This window comes from Kryptolebias marmoratus, linkage group LG20 (assembly GCF_001649575.2).
Source record: "Kryptolebias marmoratus isolate JLee-2015 linkage group LG20, ASM164957v2, whole genome shotgun sequence".
Lineage (NCBI taxonomy): Eukaryota > Metazoa > Chordata > Actinopteri > Cyprinodontiformes > Rivulidae > Kryptolebias > Kryptolebias marmoratus.
In genome coordinates this window covers 4690667-4712324 of record NC_051449.1, presented here as the reverse complement: position 1 = coordinate 4712324, position 21658 = coordinate 4690667, and the positions used below count along the sequence as shown (strand labels likewise).

Here is a 21658-nt window from a genome sequence, read left to right as displayed (position 1 = left end):
GGGCAAATATTTCTCATTAAAAAAACAAAAAAACAATTCTTTTAGGAATAAAATGTGCTAATAATATCATAATACAGAGGAATAAACACAGTTAAGGACTTGTTGGTAAATTATTTTTGTCCCGTGTTTTAGAGGGGGAACCGATTATTTCAGACGGCTGAAATATTTGGTTCCTCCTGGTAACTTTTGCAAAAAAAGAACAAATGTCTCCAAATCCACAGGACTTGTTGTCCATGATGAGAGGAATAAAAACAGTTAAAAGACTTGTTGATAAATTAACTGGTTGTTGTTGGAAAATTAGTTATCTAAATACCATTTCAGGCGGAGAAAACCCACGTAAAAATATTACAACAGTTCACTGCACACCGTTTGAAATAAAACCTGCTATAAATTGACATTGTCCTTTTTCATCACAAAGACAACCTTAAACCAAGCTCACACAGAGCTTCTATCAGTCGTCCAAAACTTCATTCCCTTCATTAAGAGTTTCAGCTGTAATCATTTCAGATGATTTTTCCTGTCAAACAGCTTTGAATAACACTGCACCACACTCCTTGACACCATTACTAATCACACTGATAAGATAAAATCAAACAAGACATGCAATATTGGAAAGTGCTTCTTTTTTAAAAAATGAATCCTACCTTATTTAAAGAGAAGCTCACTTCTGGCATGCAAAAAGGTCGATAACCACCTTGTTAAAGATCTGTTACCTACACCTGCTGTTAGCCAGTCCTTTCACTGAAACCAGGAAAACTTTGAATATCCTCGGGTCTATCTGCTCTCAACCTCTTCACTTCCAGTTTGTCCCCCAAAGACGAGTGAGAAATTAAATAATTCACCTCGTTTATCTTCATCTTTCTCGCCGTCGCACTTATCTCAGTCCACGATAAACCAATGAGGCACGTTATTGTACGTCCACCCTGATTGGCTGAAGCCTGAGCAGCAAACCGAGGGGGCGGGACAAGACAGCTGTCAATCATTCTGTACCAGGCAAGACAAAGGGCTGAACGGGGCTGTAAAAAGTTAGCCCTTTGGAAAGATTTGGGGATTTTCTCGGGACTGTTTGGGGCCAGTTTTGTTGTAAATTTCTTAAAATGTGATACAATATTTTTAATTTGTGCTTATTAGGTATTTTAACATTTATATTGTAAACACCAGGGAGGGCTTAGCCGTACTAACCCACTGATACCAGCCGTCCCTGTACATAAGTCTGGTTAAATGTCTGTTTTATTCCTCAGAAAGTCACGACGGTGGGTGGAACGGTGTTATTTGTAGCGTTTAATGAAACACGTTTCAGTCGCTCAGGAAAAAGGTAGAGATTACTTCTACACGCCACAGTGCTTTAAAACTTATTATTTGACTAATAAAATGGTTTCACGCAGCTTTAAATATCCGCTGACGCTACAAACCTTCAGCCGAATAGCTTCAGTAGCTCCAGTTGTTTGGAGCACATTACAGTTTGACTTTATTGTCGGCCTCTGATATCATTAGGCGTCAATTACACCGTCTACTTCACTTCCTCTCCATTTCAGCGTGTTTCCCTCTGCACTAATGGCGGCCCCAGCCAAGCAAAGGCACCAAAACGACTCCGCGACATCTCTTTAAAGCCGGTCTAATTAAAAAAAACAGCTCATTTCTCGCGTCGCAAATTGTTTCGAAACGCGACGGAATGCAGCGAGGCGTCGGCACGCCGTCAGGAACCTGCAGTGGATGAAGTCCGGCACGGGGTTGTGGACGCTGAAGGAGGCGGCGTCCAGGTCCCTGCAGATCTCCACGTTGTCGCCGGCCATGAGGCGCACCGCCGCCTTGTTTTCGTCGTCAAAGACCTGCCTCTGGAGGGAGGCGCAGAGCAGCAACATGAAGTCGTCTGGAAGGAGAGGGAACCAATCAGGCAGATTTATAACATCTCATTTATGCTCTTCTCAATACAGTTTAGTCATTATAGTTGTCTGCAAATATAAATTTTTAAACCCTCATCATGCACTTAGCATACATTTATTACTAGCTAATACCCCGAATTAGCATATAAAGCGTGTGAATAACTAATAAAATTGGATGTTAGAGTTAAAGCTGCAGTGAATCAGTCTATTATATGCAATCTAGTAACATGTTTGGCCAATCTAATGAACTCAAGTTGCCCTCGCTCATACCCTGATTAGGCAATAATAGCTAAAGGCTAAAGGCCTAGCGTTCCTGGAAGGAATGCATATCGCCCGCCGCCTTTAAAGGATGGAGTTGACATTTCTCTGGAACGAATTAGTGCTGCGTTGTGAACGACCGTCAGCTACTACCACACCAAACGTCAGCTCAACGCCTGTTAAAATTACTGACACACCGCAGGCTAATGTTTATTAGCCGTGGCGGCCATCTTGAACTGGACGGACTCCAGAAGTTAATCGCTTAGACGTTCGGGCGAGTTTCCGAGAGATCCGTTGAAACTCGTTCAGTGGTTTATGAGACACTTTGCAAACAGGCAAACAGGGTTTCAAGCAAAGATGCTGCAGTCAGTGTATGTGTTGAGTACAACGCTCAGCTACTACCACACAAAACTTTAGCTCAATATCTGTACTGGTCTAAATGTGAATGGAGGAAAAAGGCTACTAATGTATAAATTCATCAGTAATAATAAGTTTAAAAAGTTTTAGGCAATATAGGGATTACAATGAACATTATTAGTGCTTTTTCTTTAAGAATCAACCCAAATCCTTCACAACAGATGGTGCATATTCTTATTTTATCCCTAAACTGGTTTCCTGCTCCACTAATGAACTCACAGATGAGGAAATACGGATTGGGCTTCGATAAGAAATCGGGGACGTAGAGCCACTTGATCACGTTGGAGTCTGTGGAGGAGCCTGGAAACCTCCAGGGATAGTCTGAAATAAAAAAACATCCTCATGAGACGTGCAGACAAACAGCATTAAAATGTCAGCTTTGTTTCTGGAGCACTGTTAGAGACGGGGGGGAGGGGTGGGCCCGAGAGCCTCGGCTTGGTAACAAGTGAAAAGCAGTGGCCGAAGCAGAATCCGGCCTGTTCAAACGCACAAACCTTTACAGGGGGCGGGCGGGATCCCGATGCAGACAAAGTACTGGAACGTCAGCATGCACGCCAGGAAGCAGCAGTACTTTGACCAGATCTCAGCGATGGCCTTCCTCCGACGTCTGTACATGACGACGATCAAGGCGAGGCCGTGGAGCATGGCGTAGAAGTCCATCCGCTGCCCGATGACGTTCACCACCAGCAGCAGGCACGTCTGCGAGACACACAGGCGGCAGACGTCATGACCGAACCCCCTGAAACACAACACTGACGCCGTTACACGTTCTACCTCAAGCCCAAACTTGTAGAAGAAGTAGTTGACGAAGTATTTGACGAAGCAGATGATGCCGATGTCCAGGTGCTGGCGAGTGATGTCGTGGAAGATAATTCTGGCCGCTGGAGGCGACAGTTTGTTCCTCAGCCTGAAGTACTCCTGGTGGCGGTAAACGGTCACCTCGAAGGCCAAAAGAGCCAGCATCAGGAGGTTGTTCTGCACACAGAGTCAGGGAGCAAACATTTAAATCACACAATTACAGCGCCTATGAAGAGCGTTCAACCCCTTGGGTGTTTTACGCTTTTATTGCTGTTAAAATGACTTTCCTAATTCCACTCAGAGATAAGGTTATTGAAAAGCATGAGTCAGAGGATGGATACGAAAGGATTTCCGAGGTCCTGAACATCCCCGTGAGTTTAAAAATCCATCATGTGTGTAAATCCACCAGAAACTGAGTGATGACAAGAAGGAGAACAGGGAGGGAGGTCCAAGCTTCAGCAGGTGAGATGGGAGAGACTGAGCTACGACACAGTCCTTCTGGAGACACCTTCAGCTCCTTATTTTGCAGCATTCATGTCACCCTCCGTCTCCACAGAGCCTTCTGGGGCCACGGAGTCTTCCACATGTTGTTTGGCAACCTCTGGCTGGGATACGATCTGAGTTTCCTTCAGCAGTGGCTTTCTCTTTGCCGCTCTCCCAAAAACGCTCCGTCTGGTGAAGAACTGGGCAACTCCAATTTAAGATGGCCACCACAACTGACAGAACTCGATATCAAACTAACAACTATCAGGTCGCCATCCGATCAGAGGAAAGTTATTTTTAATATTTAACCAAAATACCTTTAAGTCCATCCTTTCTTTCTTTCTTATTTCCTTGAAGAAATTCTAGGCCTGTAATTTATAAATGCAACTAATGAGAACAAAACATTCTTTAAAATAGGCTGCTGCTCACAAAGTGCCTAAAAATCCAATTCAAAAGGATTATTTTTGTCAAAACGCCGGTTCAGTAGTTCAGTCTAGAGCAGTGGCGACCAGTCCTGGTCCTCAGGGTCACCGTCCTGCAGGTTTGAGATGTTTCTCTGCTTCGACTCGCCTGATTTGAATGACTGAGTGAATCTGCAGGACCTGCTGAAGAGCAGAGAAACATCTAAACCCTGCAGGATGGTGGCCCTCCAGGACTGGACCACCACTGAGACAGATGGCTCTTAGGTCACAAACATCAGCATTTTCTCTCCTTACCCTCAGGTAGCCCATCAGGTCTTTATTCTTCTCCAGGCCCACCCAGTTGCCCGTGTCCCATTCTTCATTATACAGAGGAGACTTCTCAACCTCTTCCTTTTGAGGAGTTTTGTAGGCATCTGGCTGTGCACAGAAACAGAAAGCTGGATGTAAAACCGGTGTATGCAACAGAATATGTGCTCAATGCAGTCAAAAATGTAATTTCAGCAAGAACATTTTTAAAAGAAATTCCTAAATATTTGGATTAGAAGTTGCAGACTTCGATGAAGAACAGTTTGGAACGTAAAGAAAAGAGTCCAAAATGGTATTTACTAGAGTGCAGTTGTATTTCTGGGGGTCTATCGACTTCAGCTGGTACAACATTTTGCACACGATGATGACACACGTCCAGACGGTGCAAACGCTGGAGGCGAGCGGCCGATACTGGCTGTAGGGCAGCGCGAAGGCCCAGGACGCCAGGAACACGTAGTTGAGCAAAGACACCTGAGCGAGACACGGATACAGGCGGTGAGGACAGGAAAACGGCCACATCAAGTCTTCCTCCCCCTCCTGCAAACTAGCATCAATATCTTTATCTTTAAGTATCAAAACACTTCTGTTCAGAGCTTCAAAACAGCTAAAAGACGACGATATGCAATTTAAACTCTTGCTTCCTGCACAAATGAAACACTTCCCCTCTTGCAGGATCTTTCCAGGCTTTTAATTAATTCTAATATGCTAAAAATAAATAATAAATCATGTAAAATCGCCCCCCAGCTCCTGCAGCCATCTCACCTCTCTGACGGAGACCATAACGATGTAGCACGACACGATCTTGATGATGTGGATCTCTAATAACCACCAAACAAACAGCTGCAGTTTGTGGAAATATTCCAGGAACTTGAGGAAGAGAACGGTGAGGCGGTCGACCACCAGGTGCCATTTGTTCTTCAGATCTAAAAGGAGAAAAAAAAAAAAAAAAACAATTATCTGAGATCAAATTAGAGCAAATCGGAAAGTTTCTGCTTTTGATTGGAACAGCTTAGTTCTTCCATTTCATCTCTTAACCCTCTAAAAAGAGTCATCCTTTCTGTTTTTTTTTTTTAGAACAACATGTATTATTTATTTGATGTACAACCAAACAAACAAAATCCTGTTTTTAAATTAATTAAATATCTCTGCCATAACCTTTATACATCCATCAAATAATAAATACAGTTTAGCTTCGTTTATTTAATGTTAGACATTTAGACCAAAGGCTGTTTTATTCTAAAAGGTTTTTATGCAAATATTAAAACACTCATTTCATTGAAACTCTTTTTTTTCCTCAGCCTCAAAAGAAACAGGAGAAAAAAAACTCTTGAAAGATTAAATCTTCAGCTTTTATTGTAAATTACTGACGTCGCCCATCTGTTCATTTATGGATGTTTTTTGTGGCGTCCCGTCACATCGAGCTTGAACACTAAAAGCTGCAGAATCTGCCAGATAAATAAACCTAAACAAAAAGAGGGAAACCCTTGAAGAAATGCCTGTCGCCCGCCGCCCTGCATGACAAAACGTTTCATTTCAGATCCTGTGCGGAGGAGGAGGATGGGGACGACTCTCAGCGACCACCACACCAGATCTGAACTCAGTGCATGTCAAACTGACTCAGTTTTCACCATTTTTGTGTTTGATAATCAATCCAGTCAATCCCTGACGCAGGCAGTTGGATGATCGCCCACCTTTGATGGCGGCGGACGATAATAAGCTTTATTTAGAGCCACGGTGACAAACAAGACTGTTTAAACATCATAAGTAAACAAACAAACAGTTTGCATTCTGACAGCTGGACTCAGAAGCTCAGCCCAAGTAGATTTTAAGTTTCAGGAATCCATCCATCCATTTTCTTTACCCGGTTCACCTTTCCGGGTCACGGGGAGCTGGTGTTTGTCTCCTGCCGTCACTGTGCGAGAGGCGGGGGACACCCTGGACAGGTCTCCAGTCCATCACAGGGACACATGGAGACAGATGAGACAAACAACCGTTCATCCTCTCACCTGGAGACGATTTTAGAGTCACCAATTAACCTAACATGCATGTTTTTTGGTCTGCACAGGGAGAAGATGCAAACTCCAGAAAGGCCCCAGGCCGGGAAGCGAACCTGCAACCTTCTCGCTGGGGGAGGCGACAGCTCTAACCACTGCACCACCCGTTCTGCTGCTGTTACAGATGTTCGCGTTTTCCCACGAGCAGCGCATCGAAGTTGGCCTGAACTTGATTTAAAAAGGCAAAAAAGAAAAGAATCAACAATGAAATTCCAAACTTGGGCTTTACCGACCCAAGAACTGGGCCCGACTGTAATATTTGCTTTTATATTCTCGTGCAGAATATAAAACGTCCCGCTGCAGTTGAGCGGAGGGTGTTGGGTTTCACAGAAGCCACATTATCTCAGGTTCTTACAGAGGCCTCGTTGTTTGGATAAGAAACTCAGAGAGAGCACATAGCATGTATAACCCACAGCTCATTATAAACTAAGAGGTCCTGCAGGGCCGGGTTTTATTGCCTATTTTATTTTCTGTGTATAAACTACACTTTAATTTAAGAGCAGCTTGACTGCCTCCAGTTTTACTCTGTGCGAGCAGGAGAATGAAAGTGAGCTGCAAGCTGTGTCAGAATGTAAAACTGGAAATAAATCGAGCGAATGCAAAAATCTGTAATGCGATCCATTTTTTTTTTTTTTAACCACTTGGCTTGCGTTCATGAACGACTGGCTGGTGGGGGGGTGCAGGCTGCCGACACTCTGACCTTCACAAAGTGCTCGCAGCAGACCTCCGAGCTGCAGAGCAACCTTTACACACCCAAACCCCGACTCAACAGCAGCACGTGGGAATCCAAGCAGCAAACGTCGCCTGCGCTGCACTTCAGAGCAAAAACACACGAAAACTCACGAGTACCGGTGCACAACACCCGCATATTTGTGCAGTTACATCATATCCAGTGCATGCTATGCAGACCCACTGGTATATAAGCACTGTGAGCGCAGCAAACTGTAGCACGGCTCCGCACGTTTTCATCCTGGCACTGGAGGAAACTCAGCTTTTCTTTAAAACTGTTCAGGTATTTTCGCTTTTCTTGGTGAACAGGTGGAAGTTTGGACCGTTTTCAGCCGTGCGTTCACACAGAAACTGTTTCAGGAGCCCCAAAACGTTGGCTCCAGTTCAAAAAGTTCTTGCGTTTTTTGTGTGTGGACGACCAAAATGGAGTCTTTTGAAACTGACGATGCCACACCCGCACTTCTAATCTAACCCACAAACCGAGGATGGCCTCCTCTTTGTTGTCGTGTTTAAATTTCAACCCCAGGTTGCGAGCTTTGCATGCACGCTCCACGCCTCGTTTCCTGTTTTTACTGTATTTTCGTACAGCCACAGCGCCACATTCAGGCCTGGCATAGTTACTACAACGTTAAGGGTCGTTTTCGGTGTTTAAGTGTGCATGAAGACATTTGTAGGAACTATATTATATTATTAGTAATAATAAAATAAACAAACAAAAAGGATTTTGTTGGAAACCTGAGAGTCACAACAATCGCTGCATTTTTTCCTCCTCAACAGTAGGTGGCGCTGCTGAGGAAAATCAGCTACACAGCTGGAATCAGGAGGATGTGTCATAAAAACAGAAACTATTCTTCATTCAGATGACTCATGTCCATGTAAGACCCTTTTTCTGACAAAAAACTTTTAGAAACATCACAAATTTGCTAATTACTTAAATTTAGGAACCAATTATCTCAAGTTCTGCTCATTTTTTGTCCTTTTTTATGTCCTGCTTTAAGTTTATTTTAGCGTTTTGTGCTAAACTGATGGGATAAACCAAACAAAGGCTGATAAATAATCCTACTGATAAATGATTGTATTTATTGTAATTAATCAAGCAAAGATGCAAAACGTTTGCATTTAAATAGCAGTTATTGTCAGTTCAACGTGCAGTAATTGGTGTTGGGTTTCTCGGTACCTGAACTCTGCTCGGTGCTGGGTTCCGGTTCCGTCGCAGCGCTGCAGTGTTGACTCTCCTCGGTGCTGGACTGGCGCGGGTCCGAGAGGCTCCCGCGTTTCTCGCCGCTCGTGTCAGTGTCGGCGTCCATCACCACCACCAGGGCCTGCTCCTGCTTCTCCTGCTCCTTCTCGGAGCTCCACTCCCCCCGCTGCTCCTCCTGCTTGTCCCGGAGCAGGATGGCGTCCACCGAGCTCGCGCTGAGCATGGTGAGGTCCGCCAGGCTGCCGTCCTGGTCCACCAGTCTGAAGACACGGGAGCAGAGCTCAGTTAGAGACACGTCCTCATGTCCATCTGCACACGACCGTATTAATACACTCATGAGGACCGCCAGGGACTTTCAGCCTTTTTGTTTTATTTCCTTTAGGATCAGCTAAAAACTCTGATTCTCATTCTTGTGAGAACTTCCAGATGTTTGTATCCGAACCGTTTGTCATAAATTTACGACACTTTTGTGCAGCACTTAATGTCTTTATGTTATAAATATCTCATGAACAACTGGACATATTTTAATGAAACCTTTAGGAAATAATCACCGGAGGAACATCTACAGCTGATTAACTTTTGGAGCCAACTCAACTCTAGACGGCTGCCACAGCTAATTAAACGTACAGATCACAATAACGGCGATAAATCAGTCAGTTTTACAGATATTATGCTAAAAGTTTGAGGTGGTCATAGCTGAGAGTCACTCCAAGCCCTTCAGACATAAAAAAAAGTTCCAGTTTTATATCTGAAATACTACAAACATAAGCAGAAAAGATAAAAAAAAGTCAGTTTGTCATCGTTTTGATGCCAAAGTTCGGAATATTAAGAAATATTTGTTTTTAATCTGGTTTATATTGGGTAAGGTGGTGAACATCACATGAAATTTTTAACTTAAGAGAACATTTATTGAACAAAAGCGACACAGTCTTCCTCGAGTCGTCAGTTCAGACCGGCTCTTCCACCCTCTGCCTCTCTGACGGGACTCGTTAGAGCCCGGAGTCGGCGCTAACAACTCATTAGCCGTTTGCTCTTGTTGCCATAAAAAAAAGAAAAAAGAAAAAGGAAGCTGTTTGAGCAGAGAGACATCTGCAGATGTAAGAGACTGAAGGAGGCCCAACTGTGCATCCATGGAACCTGCACAGGCATGCAGACAGCATTTCTAATAAAAATGACCTTCCTAACCTGCAGCCATGACTTTCAGAGGCTCAATTTAGCTGCACTTTAAAAGAAACGGATCCTCACGAGCATATAAATACTACAGCCACGCGTTCACACGGTCCAGGTGTCAAACAGCTCCGATGCAAACGATCAGATGGGATTCATCTGCTCACAGATCAAGCATTGTGATGATGAAGCAGTGCACATTCCTTCTGCATTCTTTAAAACAATCCTATCACGTGGGAGTAATTTTCTCCTCGAAGCAGTGTAACATTAGCTAAAGGGAGGCAGTAACACACACACACACATCTGTAACATCTCCTCAGGCAATGGAGCGCTGTCAGGGGTTTCTGCATACCAAGGCAAGCATTCTGCCGTCCAGTCATCACACTTACTTGCTCTGCTGGGAGGGAATTTTTTCTTTGATGCTGCTCAGGAATATAAAGTTACACAGAAATCAGTGTCAGCAACCTGAAAGCCACCAGAATTATCCACACAGATCGCTAGGAGGAGCTCAGTGATACGGGGGGGGGAGACAAGCGGGGAGATGTTCGAGAACAAACGGGGTGTAGATCATTGGATCGTTGCTGGAGAGGAGGAAGAAGTTCTTGCAGATCCAAACATGCTTGAGAAACAGGTGTTCTGTCAGAAATAGAAGGATTTATCTCGAAAAGGCTACAAGCAAAACAAACAAAAAAAAACAACCTGAAAAAGAAAACCAACCATGTTATGTAAAATATCTCAACTCCAGGAGAAGGTGGTTAAAGGTGGAGCGTCGTCTTTGAAAATAAACGACAGGGAGAGTTCGGAGAGGGGAGGACTTTTTGGAACAGGAGGGAGACGCTGGGGTTCAGAAGAGAACTGGTTGGTGATGGATGCCACGATACAAGAAAGCGAGCAGATACCCACCTATTTATGATCAAATAGACACGCCCGCTGACTTTAGCGTGGCTGTGAGAGAGAAGGGTGGCAGAGGAGAAACGGCAGCAGGTCACAGAGAGAAGCAGCCGGAGTGAGCAGCCAAACAAACAAACAAACCCCCCCAAAAAATAAATCCACAAAGACACGACAATAAACCGAACGTCCCACACCGCAGACCGTGAAATGGTGACGCTACAACATGGAGCAGCATGAAACAGCTGGAAGAAACAGCTGCCTGATGGCTCTACTTTAATAAGCTGAAGAAGCTAAAACTGAGTTGTTAAAGTTAAAACGAGCAGAACAGAAGCTAAAGAGCAAAACACAGGCTGACATGAGCAAAAAAATGAGATAAAATAAGCAAAAATCAAGCTGAAATTAGCAAAACAAGCTAAAAATAGGCAAAACAGGCTGAAACGAGCAAAAAACGAGCCGAAATGATCAAAAAATGAGTTGAAATGAGCTGAAATGAGCAAAAAACGAACTGAAACGAGTAAAAAACGAGCTGAAATGAGCAAAACACGAGCTGAAACGATCAAAAAACAAGCTGTAAAGAGCAAAACACGACCTGAAATGAGCAAAAAACGAGCTGAAATGAGCGAAAAACAAGCTGAAACGAGCAAAAACAAACTGAAACGAGCAAAAAACGAGCTGAAATGAGTAAATCATAGGCTGAAATGAGCAAGACAAGCTAAAAACTAAAATCAGCAACACATTAGCTAAAATCAACAAAAAAGATGCTAAAATAAGCAGAACACTTGCTAAAATCGTCAAAGTAGCAAAACTGTAGCTGGTAGATAAAAGGAGCAGCTTAAAGCTTAAGTAAAATGTTAGATTAAAGCATTTTGATACACGGTCAGTTAAACTGGCACAGAGTTTTAGTGCAAAAAAACGTACGAAAGAAGCAATAAACAGGAAAACAACAGAGTGAACAGTGGTTATAACAATCAGAACGATCTCCTTACAGGTGCAACTGCTGATTAAAGTTCACTCATATCAAGACAAACCGAGCCCAAAGGGACCAAACGAGGCCAACGGGACGCGTCTCACCTATAGATGGTGCTTTCCTCTTTGGCCACCACAGCCTGCAGGTCGGTGAGCTGCAGGAAGCGGTCGTGGAAGTAGTGCAGGTGAAGGATGCACGCCAGCAGGAAGGAGGTGGGGATGAAAATCTTGGTGAACAGCATGGACACAGAAAACCGCTCCAAGCCCAGGTCCTTCAGACGAGCAGAGTTGCTGCTTGAAGGAGACTGAGGTCAATGTTTCAGCCGTTACGAAGAACTGCATGCAACATCGCTAGATCAAAAACTGACTGAGTTAAAGACATTTCTGTGTTGGCTAATGGAGCTCTGGCTCCATAAAATCTGACTTGTTAACAAACAAACATCAACAGAACCAGGAGCTGAAGTCAAAGAGACAATCTGCTGACTAAGCTGTTTCCTCCCGCGCCTCCGTTCTCACATTTCACTTTTTATGTTCAGGATCCCCGACCAGAAGACCTCGGAGCGATCGAACTGGAAGGTGTAGACGATGGTGAGGACCAGCATGGTGTACATCACCACCGTCATCCAGAAGTACTTCAGGATCTTCCTCCACCACTCAAAGTTCACCTGCGGCACACAAGAACGAACCCGTTTCAGAGCTAAAAACTGCACACAGATTCTTCCTGTTGCCATAAAGTGATTAAAAAATAGGATTTTATTGGAATTTAGAAGCTTGATTTTCGTTCAAAATGAGTTCACAGCACCCAGACAGTATTAACACTAATAAACATCACTCTTTGAGCCAAGAATGATCTAATTTAGTTTGCCTCATTGATGTTTTGAAAAGCTTTCATAATAATAAAGAGATCAAGTTCCAACAGACCCAACATTTTCCACAAATGTTAAATAAAACTCTTATCCTGACGCTTCAGAGACATATTTTGGGTTGTTATCATTATTTTGTGCTTGAAAAGGAAAAAAAAACTTTTTTTTGTAAGTATTAAGTCTGTAAAACCTGAGTTTGTCTCTGAAAAGACAAATCAGAGTTTGGAGGAAAAATGGAGACCAGATTTATTCTGAGGGGTCAACTACGACTCGATAAAGACGAGAATCGCCCGTCGACAGCAGGAGTGTCGATCTCTGTTCCTCGGGGGCCTCTCTCCTGCATGTTTTAGACGTTCCTGCTTTAAAACACCTGCTTTAAACGGACGACTTGTTGCCACGCTCCTGGAGAACTTGATGATTTGATGAGGAGGTGATTAAACCGTTTGAATCAGGTGTGTTGGAGCAGAAACACCTAAAACCTCCCAGACCAGCGGAGCCTCGAGGCCCGGAGTCTGTCGCCTCCTGATCTACGGCGCCCGTCCCTGGAGGTACCTGGTAGAGAGCCACGCAGAAGAGCAGCATCATCATGTAGATGATCTTGTACATGACGATGTCGCCCTCAAAGCTGACGAAGAAGAACATCCCGCCGCAGATGTAGATCCAGTATTTGACCAGCACCCCCATCACCATGTTGCCGAGAACATGCATGATGTCCTGCTCGCCTCCTTCCTCCGACGACTCCTCCTCTATAAAAGCATTACATTAAGAGCTGCTGACTTTTAAAACCACACACATGAGGGCGATACGGATCATCTGAACAAAAACAAGAGCCGCTGGGCTTACCCTTCTTCTTCTGGTCCTCCACGCAGACGTCTGAGAGACCTGCGCCGTCTTCTTTTTTCTTTTCTTGTCTCTCTGTAAGCGTCTGTCTGAGCAGCAACCAGAAGGTCAGCAGACACATCATCTGCACGGGAGAAACAAACGGTTCAGAGACAGAAGAGAATAAATCAGTCCCCCCGCCCCCGTTTACTCAGATTCATTCAGAGCAGGTCATGGGTGGCCAAAAACGAGCCACTAAATCAGAGGTGAGTCTGCAGACACCTCGCACCTTTTAATAAACATTAAAAAGTAGAGTTCACAGTTATAAACAAGCGTGCAATGTTTATTAAACGGCTGCGTGGGTGACAGGAAAAATATCCATAAAGCCACATTAGATCAGGTTGATCTAGATCAGCTGCAGACATTAAAGCCTTAGAGCGATTCCAAAACATGTCAAAACATGGCTGACGATAGGCGGAAAACGAATGGTAAACTTCAGCTCCCAAACCTTGGATGAAAGTGAGTGGAAGGGGTTTTTCTTCTTGACGAAGAAGCCCGCGACAGGCTCCATGGTCTCGAAGCTCCAGATGTACTGCAGCACTATCACCAGGTCGCCGTAGGCCACCATGAAGGGGGACGTCAGCATGGCGTAACGCCGCCGGTCCCGCACCATCCACAGCACGCACGACCAGATGAGGAAGACGAACGTCAGCCAGCTGACGTAGGTGATGCTCCACGCCTGCGGAGGACGGATCACGGACTCAATGGACGCCGAAACACAAAGACAGTCCGTCCCACGAGTTACTGAACGAGAACAGGGTCGCCCGTTTCTATGGATACACCTTAATAAAATGGGAATGGTTGGTGATATTAACTTCCTGTTTGTGGCACATTAGTATATTGGAGGGGGAAACTTTTCAAGACGGGTGTTGACCATGGTGGCCATTTTAAAGTTGGACATTTTGGATCCTTTGTTTTTTCAATGGGAAGAGGGTCATGTGACACATCAAACTTTTGGGGAATTTCACAAGACAAACAACGGTGTGCTTGGTTTTAACCTAACTTTATTCTTTCATGAGTTATTTACAAGTTTCTCACCACTTATAAAATGTGTTCAAAGTGTTGGATTGTCGATGCAACCCTCTTCTCCCACTCTTCACACACTGAAAGCAACACCGCAGTAGAAAAGCCAGCACAGGCTTCCAGTATCCGTAGTTTCAGGTGCTGCACATCTCGTATCTTCACAGCAGAGACAACTGCCTTCAGATGACCCCAAAGATAAAAGTCTAAGGGGGTCAGATCGAGAGACCTTGGGGGCCATTCAACTGGCCCACAACGACCAATCTACTTTCCAGGAAGTGGAAGTGGGAGAAGAGGGTTGCATGGTCAATCCAACACTTTGAACACATTTTATAAAGGGCTGAGAAACTTGTGAATAACTCATGAAAGAATAAAGTTACGTTAAAACCAAGCACACCGTTGTTTTTCTTGTGAAATTCCCAATAAGTTTGATGTGTCACATGACCCTCTTCCCATTGAAAAAAACAAAAGTTGGATCCAAAATGGCCACCATGGTGACCATTTTGGTGACACAGATTCTTTATAATTAACTGTGTTAAACGTAACTTCAGCCAACAGCTCGGCTCACCATCATGGCGATGAGAGCACAGATGTAGCTCTGCTTCATGATGAACTGGAAGACTTTAACCATCGCGCCGACTCCTTTTTTCTTGATCTCGTTCTCTTCATCCTCCGACTCCTTCGTCCCCGAGTCCTCCGGAGGTAAGCTCACTTCGTACACACCCTCGTCTTTCTTCTCTGCAAGAACACGAACTGATCATTGGTAAAACGAACAACAACTAAAACCAAAAAAACTTCAGTCGGACTGAAAATTAAACCCTCCTGAACCCTCGCTGGGATTCTCTGTGCAAACATGTCTGTCTAATAATTAAAGTCTAGAACATTTTTAATCAGCTTCATTGTTTTGTTTTTTTCTCCTCCAGTTTAATTTATGCTCCAAATGGAAACAAGAACGGAATAATTTCAAGCAGCTGATCCTGAATGATTGCAGGTCCCCCCCCCACAAAAAAAAATCAATTACAAGCTCGTTAGTTTTAACGACGTCTGGTGACACAACAGACCCACGAGCAGATCTGACACCTGCAGGGGTCAGAGGTCGAAGTTTATTTTCTCAGCCAGACGAGAAGAGACAAATAAAACATCAGAGAGCCGACTTTAAATTAGGAGCAAGAAAGAACTGAATAGTTTTCAGGCAGGAAACAGAAGCTCAAACTCAGCTTAAAGCTGCTTTTAAACGTCCGTGTTAACTTTTAAATTTGTTTTATTGCCACCAGCTTCTGTCAGTCTGTTAGCGAAATATCTCATGAACCAATGGACAAATTTAAAGGAAACCCTTGGAAGATCTGAGAGTCGACCATACACAAAAATAACATTTTAGTCACCTTTACGGATTTTGAGCTAAAATCTGGTGTGAGATCTTTGTTTAAAACTGTAGGAGCAACCCTGTCTGTCTGTTAGCAAAATATCTAAACGCCTGGATGGATTTTAATGAAACTAAGAAGGTAGATGCACATCCACGACTGATTAACCTTTGGAGTCAACTTGACTTGTTTTCAGACACAAACATGGCTTTAAATCATTTAATTTCACAAAATCTGAGCTCAAACCTGGTGTGGTAGTAGCTGAGAGTCATTCCCGTCACATACGAGAGTTTTCTTACAGCTTTTATCGCTCTTTTTGTCTGTAAAGTGTCGCAGCAGCCGGTGGAGACGCTCACCTGAGCCGTCGTCGGGCCTGTCCAGTTTGTACTGGGGGGTGGAGTACAGGTCCAGGCAGACGGGTCCGTTCTCCGTGGCGACGAAGTCGAAGGACGTCCCGTTGGCGGTGGGCAGCGCCTGCAGAACGACAGGAAACTTTAAACAAACCTCTACAAGTCCCGAACACGTTTGTTATGGGGTTACCTCTAAAACACTCTGCCCAAACAAACAAACCGTAAACAGAGTTAAACTCATCCTGAACCAGAATTTTTTCATCTTTTTCCATTTTTGTTTACTTCAATTGGCGTTTAGTTGCTGTGCTTTGACTTTGCGGGGCATCAGAAGGATTTTTTTTGCTGCTTTTCACACTGCGTGTTGTTTCATTCAAGCAGTTCTATCGCTTTCTCTGCCTTCCTGTGCTTTCGAAACGCTAAAAACGTGCATTCGCTTTAAAGAAGCGGCCCCTGGAATAGGTTAGGAAAGCTGCAGGTTTCGTCCCGCATCAAATTTATCCTTCACACCTTTTTTTTCCTCAGCTTAACTGCAGCCCTGCGTCGTAAAAAGGAGGCAGTTTGAAAAGCAGTTTGGAGTTTTCTTGCAGAAAGACAAAAACAGGAGAGGAGGGGGAGGGAGGGAAGGAAGAGGAGGAGATTTAACAACACATCCAGAGCAGCCGCACCTCAGTTGTGCTGATGCCGTCCTGCGTGGAGAGGAGCTGCGAGGAGAAAAGAGCAAACAGGGCGAGCCGCGTTATCCACCGGGCCTCCTGGTTGTTTTACAGACACCGATAAGCAGCGCTGCTCTAAATCCAGACTTCTGCTCAATAAAAGCTCGACGGCGCTCTTTTAAAGCACAACAAGGTCAGGAAGTGTGTGTAGGAGTGTGTGAGACAGTGAGAAGATCGAGTTTACCTCATTTAATTACACTAAAATATGAAATACTTTTCATATTTTCTCAACTTTTAATTCATAGTTAGCAGCTACCGCGCGTGATGTTTGCTTTACAAACGGTCCGATTACGGGTTCGGCGCCGCTCCAGCGCTCGTTCTTCCTGACGTACATTTTTCTCGTCCGTCCCTTGGCGCGCCCCCCACCACATCTGCCTCTTCCTGCTGGCGGAGCTGTTGGCTCGGTTTCCGCTCTGCTCGTCCTCCTCGCACGCGTCGTCGTCCTTGTCGTCCTGAGAAGACACAGACAGACAGTTCGCCGTTTGATGAGCATCTCCCACCGCGACCACCTGACCTCCGACCCCTGGACTCGGTCCGCCATCAGGAGGAATCTGAGCGTGTGACGGTGATAAGGTTCATCTTCTCCAAGTGTTTGTGCTTCGAATAAAAAAAAATATAATAATAATAATAATAATAATAATAAAGCAAAACAAATCCTCTCACACCAGGAGGAGGACTGGTTTTCTGAGTCAGATGCTCCGTCTGAGACATTTAAAAACTAAAAGTCCAGCTAAAGTTCAAGAAACACTTTAAATCTGTAACTGGTGATGACTTTTTTAAGGTAGGTTCTTCCTGTAAACTCACGCTGTCTTCCAGGTTATTAATAACTGAGTTTATGTCTCATCGGAAAAGGAAATGATCTCCTTTTCTGTATCATTTCCACCAGGTTTTAACGACTCACAAACACTGAAGCTGATGTTTCTTCAGGTAACTTCTCTTCTTAGATCAGGGGTGTCCAATCCTGGTCCTCCAGGGCCACCATCCTGCAGGTTTTACTTGATTTTCTGCTCCAACACACCTGATTCAGTGGTTAAATCACCTCTTCATGTTCTGCAGAAGCCTGTTAATCACCCATTGATTCAAATCAGGTGTGTTGGAGCAGAGAATCAAGGAAAACCTGCAGGATGGAGGCCCTCCAGGACCAGGACTGGAGACCCCTGTCCTAGAGTGTAATATTTGAGCAAAAGTATCTGTCTAATAAACAACCCTGCTGTGTTCAGAGTTTCTGCAAACTTTTTAAGATCATCCAGAGACCGTTACGGTCATGACAGGTGGAGGAGGAGGCGAACCCAGAGCACAGACTCTTTTTTTCACAAAGGAAAACTAAAATATTAAAATGAAAGAATCAAAACAAAGGCTGACATGGCAGCAAAACCAAACATAACAAAACGAGAGCAACAACAGACCAGCAGTAAGTGGAGGAGATGGCCGGGTTTTAAAGACAGGAGGTAATTAGGGGAAGTGAGCACAGGTGAGATGATTACAAAGCTTTGGGCAGGTGTGGCAGGCAGACAAGAGAGACACAGAGAACAAGACAAAACATGAAGACAACAATAAACCCAAACCAGAAACACTAAATACAGAAAGAAAGACGCAGTTAAACAGAATCCTGACCGCTACGAGTCAAATTTAAGACCTGCACGACTTACAAAATAAATAAAAGCAACAAGTCATTCTTTCAAAAGTTCAAAAATTTGTATTTGGGTTTTAAAAACGAATAAAAAATTAGGTTAATTCTGGATTATAATGTTCAGAACTGCCATCTAATAACAGCCAATTCTCACTCAAATCATCTCAAATTAGTCACCAAATGTTTAATTTTAATTTTTCTTTTACTTTCAGGAAGAACGGCGTTCACTACAAACAAAAAAGGACATTTTTGTGTTAGAATATCCTCGAACAAAGTCAAACGAGAGGAAAATTAAAGACCGAAATGCTCCGACTGGAAAGCAGATTTGGACACGGCGCAAAGAAATAAAAATCAAAATCAAGACGTGCTGCTGCGCTTTTGGCAGGAGCTGGACTTTCCATTTGAAATGAGCCACTTATTGAACATTTCTTGTTTGATAAATAAATGTTTCATCGCTCAACATGAAGCCTGGGACGCGCTGGAACTCCGATAAATTTCAAAACAAAGTTATTTTCTCTGGGAAAACCTTCATATTTATGATCAGGGAAATGATTTTACCCAGATTGTTTTGTTAGTTTTTGTCATGGGATCAGCTCCTGTCTATATTTATTTACAGTTGCTTTGTTTTATACTCTTAATGTTACTGTAATTGTTATTTTAATTTTATAAAATCAGTTCCTTTAAAACATACTCGCCATTCTGACCCTAAAAAAAGGACTAAAGAAAAACTAATTATTTCCTTTTTACCAACTAAAGTCTGATTTAATATTACTTTAACTATAATCACTGCTTTTGTTCTGTTTTCTTATTTCGTTTACACTCGATGACCTCTGTATCCAGAATCAAACGGGCTCAGAAACGGCAGCGGAACGTCCGGCCGCCATGTTGTTTCGGTGGAGCTGAGCTCCGTCATAATCTGACGTCTCCACCCTTGAACAAACCTGTCAGCTGCTGATTTAGGCACCAATCACGTTTTATTATTAGCCTCTAATCTAAAGTGTAAGAGTAGGTAAAAACACACACGGTTCTCTTTCCTCGGGGAGGGGGAGGGATCAATAATGCATACAGCCCCACAGGTCTGAAGGGAATTATTGACCCCTCTATAAAAACACTGATCTATAACTCCATTACAAGATGGAGGAGCTGGGAGGAGGTGGAGGAAGTGGAGGTCGGTCTTTTTGAAAAATGACAATTTCAGCCAGCAGTCGTTTCACAGCAGTGAAGGTGTTTTTTTAAATAAGAGCAAAATCTTCTGTTAGCAAACAGTGACAATAAATGCTTATCATATCATATTTTATCTTATTTTATTACCTAATTCTACAATTTCTGATCCCATTGTATCTCATTTTATTATCTTTTGGTATCATATCATATAGTATCTTATTTGATCATATCTTTTGGTATCGTATCGCATCGCATAATATCGTATCGTATCCTTTTTTATTGTAGCTTATCCTATCCTTATGTATGAGATGTTATCAAATCATATTGTAACTTATTTTATTGTAGCTTATAGTACCATATTGTATCTTATCATACCCCATCTTATTGTATCATATCTTATCTCATTGTATCATATTGCATCTTATGAATCAATCAATATCACTGCAAAATAGTTCACTCATTTTGATGACAGGAGGTCCATCTGATTGACAGATTTATATTTTTTGGAGTGCAGTTTGTCGTTTTGAACCCCTGAAATCGCGCCCACTGATACTGACACTGATGAATCTTTGATAAATTACACATCCCTTAACTGCTTTAAAATCCACAACAATCAGATCAGACGTCAAAAAATAAAAAAAACAGCACAACAGACATATCTGTTTAAAGGCTTTGCAGAATAATGAATGAATGAATTTTCTCCCTGCTTTGTCTAAATAAGACCGACGGAGTCTCAGATAAGTCATCTTCTACACGCTGTGGATCAGTTCTCCTGAAACCCTGAAGGTTCTCTCAGGCGGTCCGCCCGCCCGCCCGTTTGTCTGCAGTTTGCTCTGAAGTCACAGCACACTCGAGTTTAACAGCTGGACCGACCGTTAAACTGCTTGCCGCTTTCAGGGAGGTGATAATCTGCTGTGTACAACACGATTATTTCTTCCTCCGTCTTGCCCTCGTTTAATCGTTTCCTGCATTTACTGGGGTGGCCAGGGAGTGGGTGTTAATGAGCATCAGAGCGGAGGAAGTGACAGCTGAATGACAACACGTTACACAAATTAGCAGAGCGTGCTTCTTCATCAACTTGTCCGTTGTGTTTGTGTGTGCGCTGCAAAAAACAACCTGCAGAATCAACTTTCTGACTTTAAAAGAACCAAAAAAAAGCAGATTGGTTTCATTTGATTCTTCATATGCAAGCAAAACACTGTAAATTTGTCTGAAACGACGCAGCGAATCACCAATAAACATGTTCAAATCCAAACACAAACAAGATTATTGACACACTGAACTAAAAATAACCCCCCAACCTGGTGAGCTAAAAAAGGCCGAGACTCGCGGTCTGTCTGCTGTGCTCACCATCAGCTGGTCGATGGGCTCCTGCAGCCAGAGGCGGATGAGTGTGGCCAGGGTGTAATAGAGAATCAGCAGCATGATGGGGTTGACAAAGTGGTACCACTTACGCTCCGGGCTCACAATGAGCTTCCATGTGTAGGAGCAGTTGGTCTGAACGATGGGGGAGATGCCAAAAACCCTGCAGAGACAAAACAGACGGGCAGATTGGCACAGAAGTAAAAGTAGATTTGTTTTTGCCAGTAAGTACATAATCTGTGCATCATTTCAAAACAGCTAATCAGACGGTAAATAGGTCAGATTTGTTTCTGTGCTGAGAACTGTAGTCTGTTACAACCGGGTCACGTGCCGGCGCACGAATAAGGAGTCGATCCCGTGAGGCTCAGAGCAGCACGTCAGCCTTCAGAGGATACTTCGGGTTTGTCTCCAAGAAGACAGACGGATCCAAGAAGCTCAGTTTCTTATGAAATGTCCAATAAAACATTTACAGACGATGATAAAACGAACTTGATTCAAAACAAGAAAAGAAAACTAAACAATTAGGCAACCAGGGTTTGCAGGGAGGAGACTTCAGTTCTGTTCAGTCTAAGGTCCAAATCTCATTGGCTGAGACTGTTGGCCGCCATTCATCCATCCATCCATCCATCCATCCATCCATCCATCCATTCATCCATCCATCCATCCATGCATCCAACCATCCATCCATCCATCCGTCCATTCATCCATCCATCCATCCGTCCATTCATCCATCCATCCATC

At 43.6% G+C, this 21658-nt stretch overlaps 1 protein-coding gene across 5 annotated transcripts in view; it reads right to left on the bottom strand.

The window, feature by feature from the left end:
* LOC108232904 (piezo-type mechanosensitive ion channel component 2) overlaps positions 1 to 21658 on the bottom strand; it is a 94157-nt gene that overhangs the window by 37020 nt on the left and 35479 nt on the right. For 2 of the 5 annotated variants that reach the window (XM_037981830.1, XM_037981832.1), the window contains exons 8-25: positions 20906 to 21080; positions 17094 to 17213; positions 16714 to 16749; positions 16055 to 16172; positions 14906 to 15075; positions 13766 to 13996; positions 13282 to 13402; positions 12991 to 13184; positions 12092 to 12240; positions 11681 to 11869; positions 8528 to 8811; positions 5330 to 5490; positions 4868 to 5038; positions 4556 to 4678; positions 3333 to 3533; positions 3053 to 3257; positions 2778 to 2879; positions 1705 to 1870 (exon numbers count right to left, since the gene is read on the bottom strand). In XM_037981830.1, coding sequence (XP_037837758.1) covers positions 1705 to 1870; positions 2778 to 2879; positions 3053 to 3257; positions 3333 to 3533; positions 4556 to 4678; positions 4868 to 5038; positions 5330 to 5490; positions 8528 to 8811; positions 11681 to 11869; positions 12092 to 12240; positions 12991 to 13184; positions 13282 to 13402; positions 13766 to 13996; positions 14906 to 15075; positions 16055 to 16172; positions 16714 to 16749; positions 17094 to 17213; positions 20906 to 21080 — 2916 coding nt within the window. Of the gene's footprint in view, positions 1 to 1704; positions 1871 to 2777; positions 2880 to 3052; positions 3258 to 3332; positions 3534 to 4555; positions 4679 to 4867; positions 5039 to 5329; positions 5491 to 8527; positions 8812 to 11680; positions 11870 to 12091; positions 12241 to 12990; positions 13185 to 13281; positions 13403 to 13765; positions 13997 to 14905; positions 15076 to 16054; positions 16173 to 16713; positions 16750 to 17093; positions 17214 to 17565; positions 17696 to 20905; positions 21081 to 21658 lie in introns of those variants that run through there. The other 3 variants (XM_017411020.3, XM_037981833.1, XM_037981831.1) reach the window with 3 other exon arrangements.